Genomic DNA, 26,601 nt, shown 5'->3' with positions numbered 1-26,601 from the left:
AGCTGATTTTTCAGATTTAGCTGATTTCTCGGATTTAGCTGTTTTCTCGGATTTAGCTGATTTCTTGGATTTAGCTGTTTTCTTGGATTTAGCTGATTTCTCGGATTTAGCTGTTTTCTTGGATTTAGCTGTTTTCTTGGATTTAGCTGATTTCTCGGATTTAGCTGATTTCTTGGATTTAGCCGATTTCTTGGATTTAGCTGTTTTCTTGGATTTAGCTGATTTCTCGGATTTAGCTGTTTTCTTGGATTTAGCTGATTTTTCAGATTTAGCTGATTTCTCGGATTTAGCTGTTTTCTCGGATTTAGCTGATTTCTTGGATTTAGCTGTTTTCTTGGATTTAGCTGTTTTCTTGGATTTAGCTGATTTCTCGGATTTAGCTGATTTCTTGGATTTAGCCGATTTCTTGGATTTAGCTGTTTTCTTGGATTGAGCTGATTTTTCAGATTTAGCTGATTTCTTGTATTTAGCTGTTTTCTTGGATTTAGCTGATTTTTCAGATTTAGCTGATTTCTCGGATTTAGCTGATTTTTCAGATTTAGCTGTTTTCTTGGATTTAGCTGTTTTTTCGGATTTAGCTGTTTTCTTGGATTTAGCTGATTTCTCGGATTTAGCTGATTTCTTGGATTTAGCTGTTTTGTTGGATTTAGCTCATTTCTTGGATTTAGCTGTTTTCTTGGATTTAGCTGATTTCTTGGATTTAGCTGTTTTCTTGGATTTAGCTGATTTCTTGGATTTAGCTGATTTCTTGGATTTAGCTGATTTGTTGGATTTAGCTGTTTCCTTGGATTTAGCTGATTTCTCGGATTTAGCTGTTTTCTTGGATTTAGCTGTTTTCTTTTCACTTATTGCGGGCGCACGGTTCCGGCAAGGTACTGTTCCCGCGAAAAGGGAAAACCGTTCGAACACGAGTTTTCTTGAATCACCGTACCGACAATCGCTCGATATCTACCACCGCAAATCCTTTCCTTGCTTCCATCATAATCTTCGAGCGTGCATCATCGCCGCTAAATCAACCAAGCTCGCCCATCAGACGGATCTATCAGAGCCCGAAGACTTCTGTCGTATTAATAATTTCTCGCAATCGACTCCGCTCGGATCAATTAACGTCCATGATAGCCAATTTGACTTCATTATTTTACGTTACTTCATCCACAGTGGTTCCACGTTACTTCAAAATCGCTCATCCTGTCCAAGATCATTTTAGCGTTATGACAAGGTTGACATCATGATATAGTAGGTCATTGAATTCACCCCTTGCGCCGCCTCGCGTCAGCTGATCACGCCTTTCATTGGTCACTGTTTTCAGTTAATAACTCGTAAACGAAGCCGCAGATTGCATTTTCACAAAGGAAAAAGTTACTTCAAATTACCTCAGGAACCCCTCATTTCCTGCTTGCACAATAATTTCAGGACATTCTGTATACTGATGTGTTACTTTAATATGCTCAATTCTAAGTCGAGATAGTACAATTTGCTTCCTTCTTGTTAAACATACTACGGGGTTATACCAAATCTGTCCACATAAGTTTCGGAAAGAAGTTGTACAAATTTTGCAAAACCTGCCGATTCGAAAATTCCGAAAGGTACAAGAAATTAGAAATAAAAACTGTCATCTATCAAAAATATTTAAAGAACGACATGCTCTCAAGCATACGTCATCCCAATCAATTGCAGTTTTCGAAAACAATTTGTTAGCCATTGTCTAATGAACTAAAGCCTGGAACATCTCGAAAAAATTTAGATCGCTTGGCCCGATTATAATAAAGAAGTTACGTCGTTTTGAAAGGCGCGAGAATACTTTCGTGGGTATGTGTACACGTAATAAGTCGACGAAAATTATTGTGCGTTAAGAGGTTGACCCACGGTCCACAAAAAGATGAAAATCCAGAGCCGTCGCGGGACAGGGATTTTGAGTGTCACCGTAAAACTGCAGCACGATTTATGAACCATCGTAGAGATCGCGAAGATGAATTGTTCTCGAAGAGCAAGGGAAGGAGATGAGGAGGGCGAAGAATAGATGGGAAGGTGGAAAAGCAAAGAGCAGAGGAATTGATCGAGGCAGTTCGGCCGAGGCGAACGCACCTCCAGGATCATTTGTATCGTTGCTGGACCTGTTGCTGCGTCCAAGAGGGGTGTTGATTTTCCCTTCTCTCGGACTCCGGCCTCCCTCGCCCACCCTCCCTCCTCCGGGTCTCCTCCTCGCCTTTTTATTATGGAGGATTGTGAAAAGGTAGGAGAACCGCAGTTTGCGGCCAGTCGTAATAAATATTTTACGTTCCTCGCGGCCGGCCGAGGCGAGCCGAGGCTCTCGGATTCATCGTGGTTTAGTGCATCGGCGAACCAACAGGAATTTCGGGTTTCCTCCTTTTGTCGGGGAAACTCGGCTCGTTTCCCTTCGGAGAATCGTAAAACGCGCGCGTGACACGGATTCCTCGAAGGCTCGAGGTGTTCCGGCGAATGTACAGCTCTCAAGATAATCCGTTAGCTCTGTTAACCCTGCCGCGGCAGGCCGGGGGCTCTCATGGTCACAGAAAAATTGTCCGCATACTGGTTCCCGACTGGAATCCTCAATTTTTCGCGGAATATTTCCATGCGGAATATTTCTGCCGGCTATTTATGCAAAGCAGCGATTTTGGGGGGTCTTGAGTTTTTAAATTTGCAGTGGACATATTTATTCGGAGGATAGATTTATGCAAAACATCGATTTCCTCGCCGCAGTAACGTTTATGAAAGTCGTAGCAAAGCAGGAGAAACTGCTCGTCGATGTGCGCTCAGAGAAGACACGATTTACCGCAGCAATTGCTTTCGTAACCGGTCGCGGTCCTTAACAGAGCTTAATTTACTGAATAGACCTTAATAAAGATTGATCTTCAAATTCAGGATACTTTATTTGTATACTGAGCCATGCAGTTTGTATCATTGTATCTTGTACATAATACAACGCAAAACGGATTGCTGGATTGAATTTTTACAATAAGTAGTGTTGCTTATCTGTCGCTCTTAGATTAGTTAAGGAACGTGTACACGGATGCATATTCTTGGGTGTACTAAGCCTTCTTATCATAGGATAAAGATTTGTATTGTGCCAACGAAAATATGAACGATATGTTCGTCTAATTTTTTCGTTTTTCAGTTTTATTTTATGTTCTTTTATTTGTCCTGTGAATCAAGTAAAAAATATTGAGATCTTGAAAATTTCCAGCTCTTAATAACTTTAGAAGTAAACATTTCTTGTTGGAAGCAATTGCGATCATTCTTCCGGATGAATAATTTGTTCGCTTCACTGTCCGAAAATTCATATTTAAAATATATCGGTTTAACCCTGAAGAACCTGTAGAATGAATCCATTTTAATCATAATCATTAAAACATTATTGCTTCTGGGTAGTAGTCGAAACTTGTTGAACGAATCATAGTTATTGAATTTGCCTCGGTTTTTTTAAGTATTATTAGAATTAAGATTAATGTAAATAGAGTAATAATTTCGGTAATAACTTATTTCAAATTTATTTGGAGTAATTTGTAGAATCGTAGTAGCAAATAAAAAATATCACTCAGGGTTAATATGTTCAGGTGCGACTATATAGGGTTCGCTAAAATGAAATTATCAGGGTCTGATAAAATATAGGGACACTTTGTAATAATACTGATAAATGAAGAAATAATTAAGTAATAATCAAATAGATCTTTAATAACAAAATATGTGTTACATATCATCAAGTAATATTTATTACTAGTCCCTAATGAGTTACTAGAACTAATTAAATGTAAACAAATAAATGAGAATAATAAATAATAAACATTTCTTGTATTTTATAAATATTAAACATTTTCTTGTTTTCTAAGTATTATTACAATAGAATTAAGATTAATATAAATTTATTTGGAGTAATTTGTAGAATCGTATTAGCAAATAAAAAATACCACTCAGGATTAATATGTTCAGGTGCGACTATAGGGTTTGCTAAAATGAAATTATCAGGGTCTGACAAAATATAGGGACACTTTGTAATAATACTGATAAATGAAGAAATAATTAAGTAATAACCGAATAGATCTTTAATAACAAAATATGTGTTACGTCAAGTAATATTTATTACTAGTCCCTAATGAGTTACTAGAACTGATTAAATGTGAACAAATAAATGAATAATAAATCATAATAAAAGAGAATAATGCCTGAGAAAATCAAACGTAAAGTATAAAATCGATTTAAAGTAACACTCGTTAACGGAAAATCTTGAACTTGAACAAAAATATTGAAACATAGAAAATTTTTTATTTGAATATTGAAAAATATTGAACTTGATCCCATTTCGTTTCCGGGTTCACTACGATTTGTAATCCAGTGCCGAACGAGTCCCGATGGAAAATTCTGGGATCAAGTTACATTTCGCGAAAGATTTGGCGACCAGTGGGCAGCGGGCGGGGCTGTTTAACGCGTAATCATTCTCCTTACGTAAGAGCGAACGCGACTGGCCTGGTTTCGTCGAGCAGCCGCCTCGCCGGGGTAATTGCACGCGATAAATTGTCCCTTCCCGTGTCTCCGGGCCGGTCTGTTTTCAAACGAGGCGGTTCCTGCGGTAATTCCCCCGTCAGACGTTCGCAGCTCGCCAAGTTCCGTTCTATTTCGTCTCGCGCCGTTCCCATGTCCGCGAAACATCCGGTCGCTCATTATGCTTGCTCGCCGCTGCTAACAGCCCGCCACCGTGAGATTCAATTACGTCCTCTCCGACGTTTAAGTTCTCCCACCCTCCAACACCGTCTATCTTCCCCTTATTCGCCGCTTCCACTTCGCGTCGGGTGTCTCCGGATGCCGCGACACGCGCGCGTCTACTTCAGCACTCGCGAGCCCCGAGGATTCGCCAGCTGGAATTTCGGCGTCGCGTCGTCGTCGTCGACGTCGTCGCTCTCCGTCCCCGGACGAGTCACTTCGCACAGATTTTCTGCCGCGAATGGATTCCGCTCGGCCGGAATTATGCCTGCGACGGATCACGGACGTGCGCTGCGTTCGAAACGCGAAGGAGAATAATTGCGGAAAATGTTTCTTAAACGAGCCTCGCAATTTCTGGAGTCGAACGACCGACGCTCCTAACAAGATCTTGCGAAACGTACGCCGCTTGTAGACAAAGTATCGTACAATGTACTATGATTAAGAATGATTAGGAAACCCTGTCTGCTCGTAATTGTACCGATCCGTTGCCACTGTCGCTTCGGCCAGCGACGCGGTTATGTGCCGTACGCTTGTCCAACGAGTAATACATAATAGCTACAGTGGTTCACAAAAGTGCACCTTCTAAAATGTGATAACTTTTTTAAACTCAACTAAACGATTTGAACTTTTTTTAGACAATAGATGGACTAGTTTACTTGATGATGACTAAAATGCCTTTCTCTTAATTTTGTTATTCCTTGATGTTGTAGAATGAAAGGATACTCAAGAGCACTTTATTTAGAGTTACAAATTCTACTCCAGAACATTCGCGTATCCAGTAAAATAAGTGATGGTGATATATTGCAAAACTACAGAGATACAGAAATCTGGTGTTGGTGAAAATCCCGAGGTGGCAACCTCACGGTTCGGTGTCTACTTTTGAACTGTCGTCTGGGCCCACCTGGGCCTCTGTAGGCAACGGCTCACCCTCGCAAGGGGCCATAAAATTGTTAGGTGGGTCATCGTTGAAATTCCAACACTTGAGATGACAAAAAGAATTAGAGACTCCCGTTTTTTAACTTTTTTATCTGAGCCTGTAACAAAAATTTTTTGAATACCTTTCGTGGATCTTGGTAACTTATAGCGTGCTGAAAATTTGATCGACAACGTCGACTGATTTCGATGAAATTTTCAGCATGCATAGTTACCGAGATCTACGAGAGGCATTTTTTAAATTTCCGTTATAGGCTCAGATAAAAAAGTTAAAAAACGAGAGCCTTTTATTTTTTTTTGGCATTCCGAGTAATAGCAACATTTAAAAAAATAGCATTTTGGTCATCGTTTAGTAGACTAGTCCCGCTATCATCTAAAAAAAATTCAAGTCAGTTAGTCCAGTTTTAAAAAAGTTATTGCGTTATAAAAGGTGTACGAACACTTCTGTGAGCCACTGTTTCTGAAATTGTTTCGTTCGTCCTAATTTATGTAGCAGCGATCTGTTTTATAGTCGACGTTCCTTCACTTTTTTTAGCGAAATGTTAAGTTGTGCCACTTCGCTGTCGATAGCTGCATTAGCTCTTAATTAAGAGTCGCAATAGCGTGATTTTGTTCTCGATATTAGTCTATTTACAATTTCAAAAATCTATTTTTCCCCAGCCCTGCAAATCTCGCCGTTGTTATCAAACAATTTCCATTAGTCGCGTTTAGGGTGCAGTAATTCTAGCGTTAAAATTAAAAAACAAATCATTTCAGCATCATTTGCGCAATAAACCAGCATGTACCAACATGTCGAAAATATTCATGTCGTTTCGTTGAATTTGAAGATGGTTATTGTCCAACTGTTCAACTATCCAACTGTTAATACAAGTCACTGTAGAATGTTACGATGTAGGATGTACGATGCGCAGATTCTGCAATCTGCGGTGGCCACATTCCGGCAATGTAGAGGCAGCAGGAACAGAGACGGAAGGGAGCGGATGAAATCCGAAATTTGTCGGCAAAGAAAGAATGATCGCCGACCGGTCGAAAGGACAGCAAGAACGCGTGCAGCCGTGGTCGCAAAAACAATGGAATTGGCCGCGAAGCGAATCGTTGACGCTCATAACGCGTCGCTACGCATTCCATTGGAGGCAAAGCGAGCGGGATGGTGACAATCGTTCAACGCAGTGGCTGGTTCCGGTATTAAACGCATTCCGCTCGAGTGCATCCCGCGGCGCGGACGATTTCCTTCCGACGATATTTACGGAAAATAGAAATGTCACGGCGACGACCGGGCGATTCGGTGCGAAATAAAATTGACTTATGCGGCTGTTGCGTCGTTCTGCAGATATGAAACTTTGAAGTACCGTTGCATAACTTTTGTTCATTTCGTAACTATCTGACTTTTATTGCCAATTGATCTGGCTAGAGTCAGAGCCAAGCACTGCCGGAGAATTTAGCAGCGAGTGATATACATGCAATCGTTGATTGTCCAGTTGTAGCAGTACATGTCGAGACTACTGCTAGACAATTAACGACTCTGTCAATATGACTAGCTATTAAATTTCCCCGTAGAGAGTCCGGTAGTTGGATCAAATTCCAATACATCGAATTAACGTGAAATCGTGATCAGAACTGAAATTGAGCTACCCATTATCGCGAACGCTCAATATTAAACAGTTAGCTGTTCTTGACGAGTGTACTCGTCATAACAGAAAATGTTGTCGTTTCCTCGTGACAAGCGTACTCGTCGGAAACGGCTACAGTAAATTCTGCCTAATTGGCGCACAACTTGTACACAAAAATGGACAATTTGAGAAGATGAGGTACGATTATAAATAACATTGTAGCTCGTTTTTATCATTTTTGACAGTCGATAGCTATAAAATTAAGCTGCAAGGCTCGAACAATCGTATCCCCTTTTCCCGAATTGTCCAGTTTTGTGTACAAGCTCAGCGTCAATTAGGGAGAATTTACTGTAACTGGTTAAGAAGGATACATACTCTGACATTCTTTACGGAGTTGTATATTTTATGAAAGCGTTTTATTTATACAAAATATGAAGAAAATCAAATATATACATATAAATATATATACGATAAATAAATACATACTTTTCAATTATTTTTCAACTAGTGTTTAATTACAGTACACTTACCGTACTTTTCGAAGAGATCGGAACAGTTAATGAAAGCATGAAAATTGTATCGTACCTCTTGGATATGCATTTAGTGGTATTTTCATCACTTTCCTCAGACCAAGAAATATATTTTGTACTCAGATAAATATTGTACAATTCAAATGCATTTGCTAAAGCTCCAAAAAATATTTCTTTTCTTAAAATACATGCATTCAAGATCACTGAAATCACTGATTTACCCCTCATTCGGGCTGTCATTGCTCGGTTAATCATGCACTTCTCCTAAGATAATCGTCGTGGAAGACATTCGAGATCTCGAAAGATTAAGATGACGCGAACAGAAAAATTGTTCTTCGGTCACAAAGGAAAACGGCGGGAGGATCTTATCAAGTATTCAACGCTCGTTCGCGTTTTTTTCTTGGAAGAAGAAGAGACACTGTTTCCCGAAGAGGCGCCGCTAACCCAATTTCCCGCGACAATACGGGAAATTGAGTTTTTCAAGTGCATCTTCGACGCGACCGCTTTTTCCTCTGATTTGTACTCGCCCCGGGCTCCCCCCTTTGTTCGGTTAACATTCCTCTCCCGGCGGTGCCGCGCCGTACAAACCCTCCCCCGCGTACAATGCAATTTTTTGTTCGCGCGACCGCGATTCGAAAGAAGGAAGGATTTTTCCTTTGTTCTCGGGCCGGGACGAATTTCCGATATGGAACGCTCCTTTTCTTCTCGGCAAGTGGATCTACGGTCTAATATTTTTGTCAAACGAACCGCTTTTTATCCGCGAAATTAAGAAATCCACCGTCATCAGGCTTTTTCACTTTGACCGTCGTTTACGAATCTCCAGGGCCGGATAATTTCATCAAAATCTATTCCATTGTGCTCGGTAAAGTGTCCTCCGTCGTTTGAGCTCGGGTAGAACTTTTGCACGATTCTAATATTCATACAACAGTTGATTCTTTGGAATGGCACGTTCACGTCAGGAATGGTTTTAACGTTATAGTGGTCAAGTACGTCAAATTGGCTGGTAGTGACTTGACGTCGAATTCACTCCGTATCAATAATAGTGACTTGAAGTCAAATTATCTCCGAATCAACAGTGGTCACTTAATGTCAAATTGTTTCTACAATATATCGCTAGTAGTACCATCATTCTTTCCCTAGTTAAATTTTTCTAACATTTCTGATCATCCAAAGAAATGAAGCTTCAAATTAACAAAATCAGTCTTAACACATTGTTGACCGACAATTTCACAACGTCTGGGCATAAGAACACGAGTTAACTCGTTTCCAATGCATCAAGTAAATAGAAACAAATAAATGGAATCACATTCGAAACACTATGACAGTACACTATACAGTAAATTTTCCACAATTATCCTTCAGTTTGTAAATAAAAATGAACAATTTGGGAAGCAGGGATACGATTGTTCATGACTCGCGGCTTGTTTTTATAGTTGCCGATTGTTAACAATTATAAAAACAAGGCTTAAGGTATCTGATACTATAATCGTATCTCCTCTTCCCAAATTGCCCGTTTTTTTCTACAAGCTGAAGGACAATTGGGGAGAACTTATACAGGGTGTCCCAAAAATGTTTCGCAATCCAAAAGTGGAGGGTTCCTCAGGTCATTTGAAGCAACTTTTTCCTTTACAAAAATTTTCTCCGAGGCACCATTAATGAGTTATTAACGAAAAACAGTGACCAATGAGAGACAAGCTCAGCTGGCGCGAGGCGATCAAGCCAATGAGCGGAACCGGGCTTCGTGCGCTGGTTGACTGGGCCGCCTCGCGTCAACCGTACTCGATTCTTATTGGTCACTGTTTTTCGTTAATAACTCGTTAACGGTGCCTCGGAGAAAATTTTTGTCCAGGAAGAAGCTATTTCAAATGATCTGACGAACCAACCATTTCCGGATTGCGAGACATTTTTGGGACACCCTGTATATAGAATATTGTATATAGAATATTCTGTACATAGAATATTGTATATAGAATATTTGTATATAATATATTGTATATAGAATATTCTAGCTTTGCCTAAAAGTTAAAAGACACTCGATGTTCCAAATATTTTAAAATATCCTGAAAAGCATCAAATTAGTAGCTAAAACATTTGAAGTCACATTCGAGTCGCCATTACTGACAAATTTAACGTCAATACATCTGACAATTTAACGTCACGTTACCACTAGTCACATTAAAACAGTGGTCACCACTAGAAGGTTCACTGTTAAATTTTGACAGATAGATTGAACACAAAAATCAATCTGGCAAATAGATTTTCTGTTTTCCACCTGATATGATTTAATCGTGAAGACAATGCAACGATGTATTTCGTCCTCACTGACCGTTGTACTATTTTATCGAGATGAATCATGTTATAAATTGGGAAGAGGAGATACGATTATTCGAGCCTTGCTTATATTATATTATATATAATATATAATACAATATATATACCGAACTATGAAAACGGGTCACAAGGCTCGAACAATCGTATCATCTCTTCCAAAATTGTTCACTTTTGGGCGCAATTTGAGTGCGAATTAGGGAGAAATTACTGTAATTATCGCGGACATCTTGCAAAAGAGAAAACGTTCTTTCTGTGCCTTCCTTAATTAATAAAAGTATTCATTGAAAGTTGGACAGAGTAAAGTGAAGTTATTATTTTATTCCCGTAACTAATTATAATTCCAACATTCACCTTTGACTATTATTTAAATCGATTCTGAATTATATTATGTTTGGTAAACTCTCCGATATCATTTGGATGCAGATAGCTAGACTGGAATGTTCTCAGTTTCCACGCGATATCTACTTTTTCAGGCTGATCACGCCGCGTGCCTACCAATTAACCGGAACAATCGAGCGTTCGTTTAATCGGGCTCGATCACGTTCGCCGAATAGTTTGCCGGCTCGGTAGAACCAAGATCCGGCGGAATAGCGATATCGCTCGGGTGCGTCCCTTGATCTACGATCCTCCAGTCGCAATCAGGCCGGATGATCGATGCAGGAATGTAGATCCACCCTCGACCCGCCTCCCCTCCCCGTTGATCAGCCATCATTGTTCCCGGCACGGAATTTTGAAATTGAATTTGAGTTTGTTGCGCGCAGATTCGCCATTGATTGGAAACTCGCTGGCTTCGCGCCACGTGCATCGAATGTCGCCCGAAAATATCGGCCCGGTTGCGCGGAACCCGAAAATATGTGCATTTGTAACACGAACATTTATTTCTCGCGTTCGATGCACCGCAATCCGTGTTTGTTCTAACGCGGGTTCATCGTTCGCTTTTTGAATCCCGAAGCTTTACCATTGTTCCTGCAACAGCGATTGCAGACCGGTTTAATGCAATCTTAAATGCATAGAACGCATAAAAATGCATCCGTGGGAATTGTAAACACGCTACACTCTTCTATCATCGATAATAATCATCGACTTTGTTGTACTCGACTCAAGTGGCTTGTTGTTGCGGCCATTTTATAAATAATAAATAAAGGAATACTTTTTCCAACGATGTGATAAATAGACTGCGGATTTTATGCATTTATGGTTGAAATGAACAGCGAAATATGAAATTCTGAAGACATAAGATCCATTTATTAAAATGATTGAGAGAAAGAATTTATGTTTATTTCACTTCTGTTCCTTACAATCGTCCCGGACAAATTTTATTATCCATCAAGATCCGCGGTCTTGTAATATTTAATACTCTGACTAAAATATTTTGATTTATCGTAAATATAAATAGTATTACTTTAAGATAAGTATCAAAGGTAAATATTCAATAGGATATTTTCACCATACTTTATCTTATAATTTTAACACGTGTACTGGTGCATGAAAAAAAAAGTGCATTCGTTCGGCTTCAAAACGCGCGCAGGAAAATGTCATTCGGTCAAAGTGCAACGTAGATTTCGAAGATCAAAGCGAGGCATGCCATTCTATTTTGGCTTCCGAAGCTTTCGCAACAGGAGTTTGAAAAGCTGCGAGAAATATTTGCTTTCGAGTAACACAGCCGAGCTCTGTTTCCATGATTGTAGCGGCGAATTCTGATTTGACACACAATCGCTCGAGCGCGGCGATTGTTTCTTCGATAGATGCGCCGACGAATGCAACAGCCGGAGTATAAATAATGGCGCGATCGGTCCGAAGTGCGAGCAGGAAATTCTTGCAGTGAAAGTCTTGCGATTGCATCGTTTTTCCGAGAACCGAAGATTGCAGCCGCGGATGCAGCGTCGTGCCATTTCGTTTGCGGTTCTGTCGCGGAACTGTACCTCGGCCGCGTGTTCGCCGATTCAATGCGAAACGAGATGCAGTCGCGAAGGAACACGAACTGTTGTGCTCGCGAACTAAATGCTCGCACGATCGTTCCCGCTAATGGTATCCGATTATAATTAGCATGTAACGCGCGCTTGTGTTTCTTGTTCGCGCGGATAAACGATCGTTTGCTCGATTGGGCAGCTGCATTGTTCCGGAATGCATCGGCGCGCCGATGGAGAGCTAATGGCTTTATTAAGAACTATTTCGAAGTTCCCAGGACGATTCGCAACACCGATTCTCTTTGCGGAAATCATTAATATCATGAATCGACCGCCGATGCATCGCTTGGATCGACTGCATCGGTTGCAGCAAAGGCGTTGAATTGATGTAATAGCGTTTCTATGTTCTATGAATATATTATGGTGTTCCATATTTAGCTCACTCGCTTTTAATAATAACAGGAATAATAATAAGTATAATAATAATAATCATAATAATAATAATATTTATCATTCTATTGCAATATTATAATATTTATTATTATTATTAGATTACAACAAATTTAAGAAGATTTACAAACCATATAAAGGAAGCAAGGAAAAAGTAAAAATAATAATGATGATAACGACTATAAATAAATAACTATAAATAGTAAAAAGATATAAAAAACGGTAATTCATAATAATTTTTTTTTATTTAGAGCAATGTTAATCTCTCTTGAGATTATTTGCATGATTGATAATATTAATAAGTAAATAGAAATACCCCAATCGGGAGGAAAGAGACATTAAGATAAACAGCGTACAGTGGCGATAGAAAATTGTCAAGAAGATGAAAATTAATTCTTAAGAAAATTAATGATATTGCAGAAACGGTTCGCTAGATGGTCGTTGATCTTTATGCAAAATAAAAATTGTTTTGTATCAACTGCATCGAAAGAATTAAAGAAAAATGTCTGGTGACAATATGGCATATGTACAATGTAACGAAAATAATTATACAATACTAATGAAGAAATAGTAACAGTAATTAATAAACTGCGGATTTGACGCATTTATGACAAAAGCGAGTAGCTCAAATTCAAGACTGCAAAATCATTTGAAGAAATTCAAAGAACTTTTTTGTAATCATGTTCGACTGGCTGTAACATGGCTCTTGTATCATACAACTCGTGTATACAACTTTTATTCTTCATAAAAGTCTGCAATCTATTAATTGAAAAAAAACGGTTCCATTGAAAAGTGAGATTGGCTCTCGATTTTCGAAATACTATTGCGAAAACCTGTTCTATATTCCGAGAGAAAAGGTTAAACGAAAAATCGCGAATCTCCTATTGTTCGATGCAATTGAATAATCGATCGGGCCGTGGATGCGATTAGATGAAGCGTTTCCGGGCATTTGTTTCGCGCGAGATGGAATAATGGCGGACGATTTGCGCGTGGAAACGCGCTCGCTATTTCGGAAATGCGTCTAAACGAATCCGGCGTATTGAATTCAATGGTAATTATAGTTCATTTCCGTGCGCCGGGAGGGAGAACTTCATCGTCGCTGATATTGAAAATCAATACGCCTAAATTAGATCGGAAAAATTCAACTCGTGCGCCGTCGAGCGCCCGAATTGCAATACGTATCAAGGTCCACGGGGCTGCGAATACAATCCGAATTATTGGAAATGTATACAACTCGTTTGTTCGAACTGGTCGAACTTTGATTTACATCGGGTCGCTCGAATTACTTCCATATCACCCTCGTCCAACGACTGTATCGAACATTCGCGAGAATTATTTAGTAAGCGACGCGATACGGTCTATGTAAAAGTATTCGAACACCTTCTAAAACGCTGTAACTGTTTTAAAGCTGAACTGAATGACTTGAAATTTTTTTAAATGTTAAATGAACTATTTTAGCGTACGGTGACTAAAATACTTTTTTGTTCAATTTTTCTATTGCTTGGAGCGACAAAGAAAGATTAAAAGTTTCATCTTTTAACTTTTTCTACCTGGACCTATAACGAAAATTTTAAATAATGCATTTTGTATATTTCGATAACTTACATGTTTGTTGAAAATTTCATCGAAATCGGTTTACCTTGTTATGAGTTAGAAGCAATTCAAGATTTCAATCAAAGACAGATCATTCTTACGTGTCTCACTGGCTGTAGAACATGCGTCAACCGATTTCAATGAAATCTTCGATATGGAGATAAGTTATCGAGATCTGCAAAACACAAATTCCTTCAATTTTCATTTCAGTTTCGGATAAACAAGGTAAAAGACAAGAGTTTTCGATTTCGATTTGTCATCCCTAGTAACAACAAAACTGAAGAAAAAGGTACAGCAAACTAGTCCCTTTAACATCTGAAAAAAAGATTCAATTTATTTGATCCAGTTTGAATAAAAAAAGAGTTCATGCATTTAAAGGGCGATCGAGGGCTTGTAGAATATCGAGCAGGTGTTTAGGCGCCGCGGAAATTCGCAAACATTGTTTTCCCGCGACGCTGTCGTCGAACGTTCCGCAGCATGTCGAGGTCTCTCGGCTCTAAACATTCAGCGTAGGTTAAAGATTCACGAGCGGTTCTCGCGGGCGTAGCCGGGGGCGATAAATTTTTCAGCGAAGGAAGCGAGGCCGGCGAGCGTAGGGTTGTTTTTATCGAGTGAAATATTTTGTTCGCAGCTTCCGGATCCGGGTCGGTGATAGGGAGGGACCCGCTCCCGCCGAGGGCAGTCAGCACGTCGCAGCTGGCACAGAAAACACAGTCGCTGTCGCAGGCACAGTCGCTGTCGCAGACGCAGGTACCGGTGCAGGTACAGGCGCAGACACAGGCGCAGACACTGCCGCCGGCACCGACCGGCGTGTCAACCCTTCCTCTGTCGAGGGGCAACGCCTCGCACAGGCAACCCCTTCCGCTCCATCAGTCCACCCCTCAGTCGGTCAGGCAGTCGGACAACGATATAGCCGTCAACTCGCAGATCCTCAGGGCCGCCAGCATCGCGGACATCGGCACCAGCTCGCCCTCCATGTGAGTCGAATTTTTCACAGGGTTGTTTATACCCCGCGGTAATTACGGAACAACGGGCCACGAAACTAGACAAAATGCACCGTACTGTTTTATGCTCGATGCACCGCTGGCCTTTGGCGATTATGTTTTCAAACTTTTCTCTGTACAATTTTTAATTAGCCGGTGCAGGACAATTCTATTTAATTCGTATGTAAGGCGTCGTGAACCTGTTGTTATAAAAGGGAAACGTCCTTGGGAGATCCACTGATTTTAGAAATCGAATCTTAAAAATTGAATTTGGGCAGCAACGATCAACCTTCTATTATCAATAGAATGTGGATTTTTATGCAAATTCACGTTTTCGAAAATATTTTTGTAGAAAGGAAAGAATCTTGAAGAAGGAAAGAATCTCTTTCGCGTCAACTAGAAAATTTCTTAGGATGAATTTATAATAGCGGTGCAGCTAATTTTTGTTTATATAGACATTTAACTGTATTTTCAAAATGTCTAAGTGCCATAAACGCATACAAACCTTTTAGGATTGTAGGGAACTTATGTTAGGGACTCTCTCTCTCTCTCTCTCTCTCTCTCTCTCTCTCTCTCTCTCTCTCTTGGAAGATATTAAATAAACACAGAGACTTTAAAAAAAATGTCTTTCATCGAGAAATGCGAAAATAAATCAAATAAATGAGCTATTAATTTTTACGTCTGCAGGTTGAACAGCAGCGAAGGGAACCTGAAGGACCTGAGGCTAACATCTCCAGGCGGTCATTCCACTCAGCGACTGATCAGCCCGGCTGGACCTCTAAGGGTTGTTTCTTTGAACGACCATCGAGTCTCCAGCCCTAGCGACAGTGACATAAGAGTTCATAGTCCAAGTATGTACACCGTCTCTTCCCCTTCTTCCTCTTCTAACACACTCTCGTCCTGTCGTAAACATTTGCAATTTTATCGACGAGGAACAGCTTTTATTTAATCCTTCGTATTGGTCAGAAGGATGCGTTCGAGAATGAAATCGAGTTTCTGGTTTCTGAAGCGTTCTTGCTATCGAATTCTACGTAGAATATTCTAAAGAAAATTTAGATAGAATTAGCCATCGAAACACATATTAGAAAATATTCTCTCATTCGATATTAATTAATACTGCTTCACCGAAATTCTAAAAAGTACGACTTACGAAGTGATTCTTTTAAGTCCACCTAAATATCTCTTCGGGCTATTGCGACGAAAAAAATATTTTTTGCGCAATGTGTACGGCGTCAAAGGACTAACAGATGGTAAGACCATATTTTTCCCCCCATAATTTTCTTCGGAATTGCCAAGATTATCGGCGTGTTTTTACATACAACTACATTTTTTCTTGTCGCATCGTGTAGCCGATTTAAAACTGCATTTATATACGAATAATAAAATGATCTCGATCTTCGAAAATTCAAGTTTTACGTAAAACTAATATCGAATGCCTTTGATTCGAAGATTCTTGAATCCACGAACGCGAAGAAATATTTTTTATCCCGTTTAAAACATCTGTCACCAGACGCGTTACGACGACCACTCGCTTTCACTTAAATTATCATCTTCATATTTTTTCGAAATATCAGAAAGTCGTACACTACCTTGCCGCAGGCTCGCAATGTCTGAAAAAGTAATGAGTTGCTTTAACAGCGCAGTCGCGTCCGAAAAATTCGAAAAAAAAGGAAGCGAACCAATCGGCAAACGAGCCGGGTGAATGAATCTCGAAGATTTGATAGCCTAGACCGAGCCGGTGCCAGTTTCCGCTTTGAAAAGGACGGCGGAAGTTCGCCGCGCTGTTCCGGTTAATTATTCAAATACCCGGGGGGCGAGGGGTGGGCCGCCGCGGCATAAAGCGGCGAGAGGAATAATAGAAATCCCGCGTGTATTCAGTCAGCACCGGCGACGAACCTAACTTCGTTCTACCGATGTCTCGCAGTCTTCGGTACATGCTCGCGACGGGAATTAGGGACTGCTCGCGCGTACCACGTATCCGGCCGCTGCCGACGATACCAACTTTCTTCCCCTTTGGAAGACGAAGTTGCCAGTCCGGCGAGACTTTTTGGTATCTCCATATTCGCAAACTCTGTCTCATTTTTCGTAATACTGAATTATCGCCTGACCGTGCGCTTTATTTATCGACTTGAAAAATGAATATAGGGAGTCATGAACCTGTTAGCGAAATGAGAAAATTATTTCACAATTAGCAGAATATTGTGCGACTTGGAAAATAGGGTAGATGTCTCAATTTCTGTGCCTTTGAGCCAATTTTTTCTTTTTCGACGCAGTCGTTAAGTACTCAAATTTTTATTTAATGCGCTAAAAATATATTTCGATTTTCAGTTTCAGTTGGAAAAATATTCTTTTGATTGACAAAAATTAGTACTTTAATAATGTTTTTAAATAAAATAAATGTTTTTAAATGAAATAAAAAAAGCTGTGTTCCACCCCGTAATTCTATGTCCGGTATTTCTATGTTTGTCCATAATACGGACATATTCTGAAATCGAACCTTACTTCTGGATTTATTTAAAAAATATAAAAATATACATAGTACGTGTCTTTTTTAATCGTTGTTAGTACTAAATGGAGCACTCTTACTATATAATACACATTTTGTACAACGTAAATCACATTAATAACTAATTTATGCGAAAATCTTCAACAAGCATTTCTTCTGATTTTTCAACAGTCATGCTACTCGTCGGAACTGCTATAACATCAAATATATACTAAATTTTGCACATAGAAAATATAAGATAAAGATAAATTATATAAATATAAGATAAAGATAAAGTAAACATAATAAAAATATATAAATCATCAATTTACAAATAAAATCTTTTTTTATATATGATTTTAATCCAGAGGCGCAGGAATTAGGACATCTATCTTACACTATCGTATTTGAGAGAGTATAGAATCTTTGCAAAGCAAGAATCGTTCGCATAACTTTCACGGTTCGAGCAAGAAAATTCTTCAAACTCTCAAATCGTAGACATCCGCTTCGGAATAGAACAGATAATGATGGGAAAAAGTGATTTACACATTTAGTGCGCCGAGGTCTGCGAGAACCTTGTCTAAACCAAGGGTTATCGGAACGAAAAATTGGTATGGGACGGGGACAACTTTCCTGGCCCCTCCAGTTTAATTTTCCTCTGTTTTGAATTTGTTCCAGTCGAGAGGAAAATGGTGAGCCCGATCGGGCGCGAGGTGGACCGCGGCGGAGGCCCAATGGCTCGGCAAAACCACCGCGGTGCATGGGAGTGCAACGAGCTGCTGCATAAAAGGGTGAGTGAAAGACACGTTCCGCGCGATGGAAACCTTCGAGTTGATTGGCATGGCGAAGCATGAAAAGAGAAAGGAACCGAACGCAGCGACTCCGGCCTCAGCTGATTAGCCGCTTCTAGGTTTTTTTTCTAGCACCGTGTCCCCCTCCCGTCACCGTTTGCTCACGACACACCCTCCCACACTCCTCTATTTATACGTGCTACACTATATTTTTCACGCGCGTGCACGTTGTTGACACGTTGATTGCCGTGTCTCACGCTCATAGCCGACAGACTCTTTTGTACCGGCTTAGCGACATTGTTCCATTACGATACGTTCACGTTAATCAATTTTTCATAGGGCTTGTGAACTGCCGAAAAATTTGAAGCAATTATTCCTAAGATAAATTCGATTTTTCTAATGATAATTGTTGCGGATTTTTGTGCGAAATATAAATTGTCCGCATCAATTGCAAGGAATATAAATTAAACAGCAAGTTCTGTCTTTGTTTATTAAACTTAATAGATTAAAAATGACACGTTGGCATTTCTCAATTCTGTGAATATTTCTACTATTTTTCAGTTGAATCACTCAATTTTGGCTTAAATGGATGCAATCTGAAGTCTAATTATTATTTGCACTCGATACTGCGACACTATACATATAATACATTCATGTCAAAGTGGCATTTCTTTTCACGGTACTTTTGTAAAAAACGTAAATAAAAACACAAAATCTTTTATTTATTAATTCTCACAAAATTTCAGTATTACGATTTTTATTTCGATTCGACTTTCCATAGCAAAATCACAGATTTTACAAAGTTTGCTCCGAGTTGCTGGTTAGGAGAATCTTAGGAGAATCTTCCGAGTGCTAAGGGTTAATTAAGTTACAGTGATTTTCTGCGTTACTTTGGAGAATAAGAGCATTTATGCATGTGTTATCAAGGACATCATTTCTAAATATCTCCAGAAGATATTTCACTTTTGTTCTAAATGCATCAATTGCGACAACGATCATTGAAAGGCATTGACAGCATAGAGTCCTTTCAAACAGGCAAAGATTTTTCGGTGTCGCGAGATGACAGTCAACCGGCAGTCAACATGTTAATGCGACACGCAACAAGCAAGCAAGCAAAGCAAAGCACGTTCACCCGTACTGAGTTGCTCGTGAGTTTTGTTCGGCGAGTGTGCAGTAGTTCGCATTATCGTCCCAGCATGTAAATTCCATTAGCCCAATTAATTAGAATGTTGCCCGGGGCTAACCACCCCCGTCGCACCGTGTCGTCCACCTGCTAACCAAATTAATCGCGTTTCTGCGGTCCGCGACCGGATTCGGAACGACACCGGCCAAGAACTAGACGGTCCGAGAGTTTCCTCGTTAACTCTCAGTTGATCAAAACTTTTTAAGAACATTTCAAAATGTTTTTTCGAGAGAAATATGATCACAGATCTATCGGAAATGTCAATAAACATTCTGAAGCCCTCGGTATTCGTCGCATCACAATGTATATCTTCGATCTAACGCGTTTCTATAATTTTTATATAAGCTGATAAATTCCATATTTTCTTCGTTCTTTTATAAGTTCCATAGTGCGACGGGATTTCCTATACGCGTCCGACGTACGCAACGGAAAATAATGCTTTCGTTTTCTTATAAGATCAAACGCATTTTGGATAATTTCAACGTTCACGTAGAAAAGTGTCCAAAGAATTATAAGAATTATAAGTTGTGTTATATCACTCGATCTAAAACACTGCCTATATGTCCCCTCATCATTCGGTCAATGTTTTCTTCTTAAAACGTTTCTACGATCCTCTTTATCTCGCTTTTTGTGTACGTATACATCTTTAATATTCTCTCTTTTCCCCATCGTCGAAATTCTCGTTACAATTTCTTCGTTGTCTTCTCCTTTTCACAGTAACGAAAGTGCAAATTTTCGATCCATCACGGAATGTTATTTCTCTAGACACGCTGTTCTATCTGCTAGACGGCAATACACCGAACAACAAATGCATCGTACATAAATCATACACGAAGCATGCGTCTGGTCGCACGCGTCCGACGCCAATTGAAAACATCATTCGCGTGCGGTCGTTGCGTCTAGTCGCAAGCGGCGAACGCATACGTCCAGCCGTTTACGTCTGACGTTTGTAGGAAATTCTACCATTGGCAGAATTGCTGCTTCAACGACCGACGAGTGCGAAGTTCGTCGCAATCTCAAACGCAGAGAAATCGATGCAAATGTTTCTACGGAAGATAACAAAATTGTTCTATGCGGAACTGATCCGTGAAGAAGTCTTCCGGCGATTTCTCTCTCTTCCAAGCGAATTTCTTCCGATAGATATTTAGGACAAAAAGATAACGTGTCACCCCATTTCGAACCTCAATTTCTCGAGACACGTGGCAAGTCTCGCAAAAGCTCGATGCGAAATCGATGGCTGTGCGGGGATTTCGGCGCGATCCGAACGGCTCGCGAGATCCGTTTTTCGACCGAAGATCCCCGAAGACATAATAGACGTCCAGCCCCGCCCCCGTTGCTTCAGATTTGCAACACGTTCAATATGCGAGGGACCCTCTGAAAGCCATTGAAACCTGACCGTGCGCCAGCGGCGTCTCTGAAACCAGGTTGCAAGCCCGCGTCGGCCCGCAAAGAGCGAACATATTCGATTCAATCGTGTTCGTTTGAAGCCGGGCGCTCGGTTGTTTGATTAATGAGAACCGGGGGCGGCTTGTCGCAGAAATTCATTAGCATAAACGGGGGTCAGGGAAATAGAGGGAGGAGGGGTCGGGTCGGGTGCGCGTACCGAGTCGAGGACGCTCATGGAAATCCTATCAGTTTCAATTGTTAATATTCCTGGTTCGGCGGCTGGGCCCATTCTAATTTCGTTTCGAGACAAGCGTCTATGGTTCCGGACCAATCCACGCAATTTAATAGCGTGGCTAGAGACGCGGACAGATTTCGATGGTGGAATTGCTAATTAGTATAATATGGATGAAGAGATACATTTCGGTGCTTAGGACAAATGATTGCCCTAGTAGGTAGGTATGATGATTTAATAGGAAGAAGATCTAATGAAAATTCTCGTCATAGAAATCCTGGACATTTTGCCCCTATTTACTACGGGGTGACCGATTGCTGCGCCATTGGTTTGTCCTCGAGCACAATTAACTGAAATGTACGGAACAGCCTGTATTCAATTATTTTACTCTTTCATTTTACTCATTTTTTAATAAAAAAAATGTAATATGTCTTTCTCGATGAATATGGAGTTAATTATTCCTAGAAACGAATTAAGGGCATAATTGGTCACCCCACAGCAACTGGCTCAACTAACCAATGATTTTTGGAACTTCGACAATCGTTTACGATGATTCAGAACGACGCGATTTAATAATTACGTATATCGTTGTATCTGGTACACTGTCTACTGTCGTTTAAGCTTAGGCAGAATTTTCTAACAATTTTATTTATCAGGCCCTAGCCTATTTTCATGAAGATGATCATAGACAACTCGAGACAACAATAACAAATTGAGATTTTGAAGATTCGCTGCCAACTACTGCCAGTCTACTTAGAATTTCACGATTATATACAGTGCTGTCTTGAGCAAACACTTTCTCATTATTCAGATTTAAATAGCCAATAGCCAATTTCTTGGCGCCGATCCACTTATTCAAAAAGTCGTATGAACTGAGCAAGGATGATCCGATTACTATTGCAGATTAAAATTCGCACTTGTTGGTTATCTTATTTCATCTCCAGTAATTATTCAACTATACTTCTTGTACGCATCATTCCAAAATATTCAAGGAATCGTACACTATCGTATTCTGTAAACTGTGAGCCATCGTAAAACATGTGGATCTGAAAATTGTATTAATTGAATGATTCATCATTCTACCTCCGTACACGCAAAAACTATCGATGCGGCAAATTGCACGGTAATCATTTTACCAACCTTCATAATCGATAATATCTTCTTTCGTGCAATTTTTCTTCTCTTTTTCCCTTCGCGTTACCATGTCTTGTACTAAACGATTCTTGCCGCGAATAAATGAACGAGATGAAATCTCTTGCACGATTTTGTACGGCGTGTCGTCGCTTTCGGAGACGTTTCTCGAGTTTCCTCGTAATATATCGAGCCGAATGCGCCAAGCCAAAGGCAGAGACGCAATTTCCATGAACCACCGCCACACAGTCCGGTAACACGTTGTAGTCGTGGCTCGATGGTACAAGGTTCGAGGACAGGGAACCGAATCGCCTCTTTATCTGGAGGCTGCGGGACACGCTCCGGCGAGAAAGTAACGACACAAGTGTCGTCCTCCCGCTGTCGTTGATTGCAACGTGTGCGGAGAACAGAAAGCTGGATCCCATGCGCCAACGGAGAAGCAAAAGGTGCCCGCAGCGAGACGGCGGAGAGAAAAGAGACTTCCAGAGAAAGACAGGGACGGCGGAAGACGAAGCGAGTTGGAGAGAAGTGGCCGAAGAGGGGCGAGAGAGGGAAAGAGGATTAAGAAAACCGTGGGCCAGGGTCGATCCTGCATACGGTCAGCAATGGTCAGCAAGGGCACCGTGCCAGGGAACTGCAGACGGTCCTTAAGCTTCCCTCACAATGGAGCTTTGTCCTGGAGACCGTCCGGGAACCGGAAACGTGCTTAGCCTCTTCATTTCCCGCTGCCGACGTCCCCACTAGGCTCTTCGGAAATAAATTACTATCTTCCGATCTTAGAGCTGTTCTACGTCAGGCCATTTTTAATCGAGCAACGTGACTTTTGGAACAGCATAAACGTTCCTGCATCGTTTAGTATCTTAATTAATCTTTATCATGAGTGGACTGCGGATTTTTACGCAAATGCACACCATTTTAGAAAATATATCAATGAAAGCTGAACAGAGATTAGGTGGCAATTATTGATTAACATAGGTTCGGCCACGATTAGGTGATACCAAAAATATATTTTTTATTTTACACGCGTTGCATGTGTTTCGCATATTTTTGTTTGAAAATATACGCAATAATATATTGTATACGTTATTTGCCGTGTACATGCGTATATTAAATTAATTTATTGGTTTACTTAATTTGTTAGTCCTAATAATCTAAGATCAATTTATTAATCTATTAGTCAGCTCTTGCATCATAACCGGATGCTGAATGATATTCAATAAATATACGCCACAAGAATCATATTTTCAAAATATTGAGTTGATAATTAAACCTTAGTTCTAGTTATTAGTATTCCGTATTCGAACATTTCAGTTTCTTTCTTACTGAAGCGACAAGGTGGATTTTGTACGAGTGCGTTTCAATATTTCGAAAATGTAGAATTTCGTTAATGAAAAGCTGGATCGAAGACGATGCTAATTTTGTTATTCGAAAAAATAATGAAGAGAGTATTTATTGTCGAATATACCAATGCAAGTATAAATTCCAATGGAAGATCACCGTTATGTGGAGCGGCGATTTTCGGCAAATTAATTTTTAACGATAAACGCACAAACTAACGCCATCAAATTTAGAACAAATGCTTGCAATATATTGTGATTCGAAGTTATAATACAACAGAATAACTGTAAAAAGTTTCTTGAAATTTAATATTAGACTTCACACTCAATATACAGCATATACTTAATATCATGAATATTTACATGTCTCCGTGCATATTTTGCATACTTTTCGCGAATAAATATCGTATGCATTTTGCACATTTATAGCGCATAAACATCCGCAATCTAAACATGAGTTACGTCCGTCGTTTTCTGCGTTCATTCGATCCGAATGCGAAATAAAAATGTTCCCCCGTTGCGAGAATTAGAATCCCTCCCACTGCTGTTTCAAATTTGCACAATGCCCGCAGTGGAATTATAACACTTTAATAGAGCAATCAAACTGCGATCCAGCCAGCTATGGAAACACGCGACAGTGGCGCACGTGTCCGTCAAGCTGTCTTTGCGGTCTCCGCATTTGAATTAGCGAAACTCGCTACCGGGAGAGCGATTGTTTCCGCCAACCGGAAGGAAATCCCTTAATCCGGCCACTTTTAAACTGCCAATTAATTCGGCTATAGAAGGCTCCTCCGGTGTATTTAAATTATGGATTCGCGGTCGTCTCCGGTCGGAAAAACCGTTATATCGCTTGATTAAACAGTCTGGGAACTTCTTTGTTCCTGCTGTTTGCGTCGAGGAAGCTGGAAACGGGCGTTGTTTGACTTGGAACTACCGGACGAGGAGCTGAAGTCTTGGAGGATAACAGATTTTTCTCAAAGCCCGTTCCTTTTCTTACTCGCGGAGGCTGTTTGTACTGGGTGCTCAAAAACTGATGGCAGGATCCAGAATTTAGCGCGAGATAGATTGCGCCGAGTTTGTTATTCTGAATAGAAAAGTTTTAACCCTCGGACGACGGACCATTTGCATAACTGTACAATTGACGATATTTTATCACTATTCTTCGCTTTATTCGTCAATTTTTCAAATCATATTTATGAAGATACTTGCCGCATCTACCGTATTAGAGTATAACAGCATTTTATTTTATTTAATCGCGAAAAAATGGAATAATTAAGAGACGATTTAGTAAATTTGGTCAAAATCACCCGTAGCCCGAAAGTTAATTCGTGGCTCTAGGATAAAGTTCGATACGATTTTGTCATTGTCAAGAAGAATTTGTCTGAACTCTGTTGCTCTGCGATGAAATTAGCTTCCATCAACTCGTAAAGAACTAGAACGCACGTTTATTAACTTTTTCATCACCCCGAATTCATCGTGAAACGATTAGACAAAATTGTTTCTGATCGTGGCGGCGACATTTCCCAGGACTCAGCCATTTCGCGACGATTACCCTGTCCGGAAGAGAGAACGCAGGACACTTTCGCTATCGAACAAGTCTAAGAACTGTTCAAGAGAATCCTGTGAACGTTCTCGTTACGCGGAATAGGATCGTTTCGCGTGGACACCCGAGAAGAAAACGATTCTCGGAGTCCTTAAAAGCCCCCGGCTTGTCCCGAGGACCTTAAAGCTCTCGAGACACTCAAATACCTCGATCTTGATAGTTTCGAAGGGTTCGGAAGCCGAGGAGTGCTCTCCAGTTCGGGAAGAATCGAAAATCTCGGTCGCCCTCGAGCGGTTCGCGGGCTACGACGTACATGTGTAATGGCGGTTCGGGCTTTGGACCGCCATTGGTGCGGTTATGGCTTCTCGAGGAACGACTGTACGCCAATGTCCTGCGGACAAGCTGCAGGCAGAAGCGGACAAGAGGACATTCAAATTTTCTGACAAGATTCTGAAAATGGACTAGTCAATCTTTACACATAATTCACGCTACCTGAAAAAAAACAGAAGACGAATAGAAATTTTATTCTTTTTTTTAGCGATCGCAATAAGCAGAAAATAGTATGTCGATATCCTTGAATTCGTTCAATCTTTTCACAGTTTTAAATTTCACTTACCCGTTTTTATCATAAATGCATAAAATTCGCAGTCTAATTATTATACACTTACCGACAAATGTTGAGAAACGTAGCATATCGTTAAGATATGAATAAAATTTGACATTTTAATAAATATACGTATTATTACCTTAGAAGTACATATTATAGTGAAGCAAATAACGCATCGTTTATATCGCAATATTGTTTTATACAGCGCATGCGACAAATAAAAAAATAAAAAAGGTACAAGAATAAAATAACAATTGAAAATTACAGAAAAATAGAATCATTATTTTCATTGACGCGATGTTAATTTTTATCCTATGAAGTTAAGAAGGCTTACTACACTCAAGAATAACTGCATCTGTGTAACACGTTTCTTAACTTTCGTCGGGGTGTCTAAGCCTGATCATCTCCGAGCCATTCGAACCTATTGACTTTCAATCGAAGCTACTTCCGACAGAGCTACTTCTAATGGTGGACTCAGTAGATCGATACTATTCGAAGCCACGTTTGTTTACAACCGACACAATTGTATCTTGCGGTGGAAATGCGGAGAGACGTTCAGGGTATCGATGACGAATGCGGTAGCAATCCAAGGATTCCATTCGCACGTATCAACCGATCGAATCTCCCGCGATCTCTTTGATCCTTGACATAAATTACATCCTTCGAACGATCGCGCTCGCTGGCTGCCGGGACAGATGAGAAAACAATAAAGTGTTTCAACAATGGACGAAGTGACGCAAGAAACATCTTCGGTCGACGGTAACGCGACACTATCGCGTAGTTTTCACTGTGTTAAGAATTCTCTTCAGTGAATTCTCCCTAATCGATCCTCAGCGTGGAGACAAAAAGATTA

General features: G+C 40.2%; 1 protein-coding gene across 11 annotated transcripts in view; it reads left to right on the top strand.

Moving 5' to 3' along the window:
* LOC117220757 (uncharacterized) overlaps positions 1-26,601 on the top strand; it is a 376,568-nt gene that overhangs the window by 321,676 nt on the left and 28,291 nt on the right. For all 11 annotated transcript variants that reach the window (XR_004490342.2, XM_076524407.1, XM_033471026.2 and 8 more), the window contains 3 exons: positions 14,702-15,047; positions 15,741-15,904; positions 18,217-18,329. Coding sequence is in view for 10 of the 11 variants with exons in the window: in XM_076524407.1 (XP_076380522.1) it covers positions 14,702-15,047; positions 15,741-15,904; positions 18,217-18,329 (623 nt within the window). In the remaining variant the exon portion in view is untranslated. The remainder of the gene's footprint in view (positions 1-14,701; positions 15,048-15,740; positions 15,905-18,216; positions 18,330-26,601) is intronic.

This window comes from Megalopta genalis, chromosome 9 (assembly GCF_051020955.1).
Source record: "Megalopta genalis isolate 19385.01 chromosome 9, iyMegGena1_principal, whole genome shotgun sequence".
NCBI lineage: Eukaryota > Metazoa > Arthropoda > Insecta > Hymenoptera > Halictidae > Megalopta > Megalopta genalis.
The sequence above is the reverse complement of the archived record's forward strand: the minus strand, read 5'-3'. Positions and strand labels throughout refer to the sequence as shown.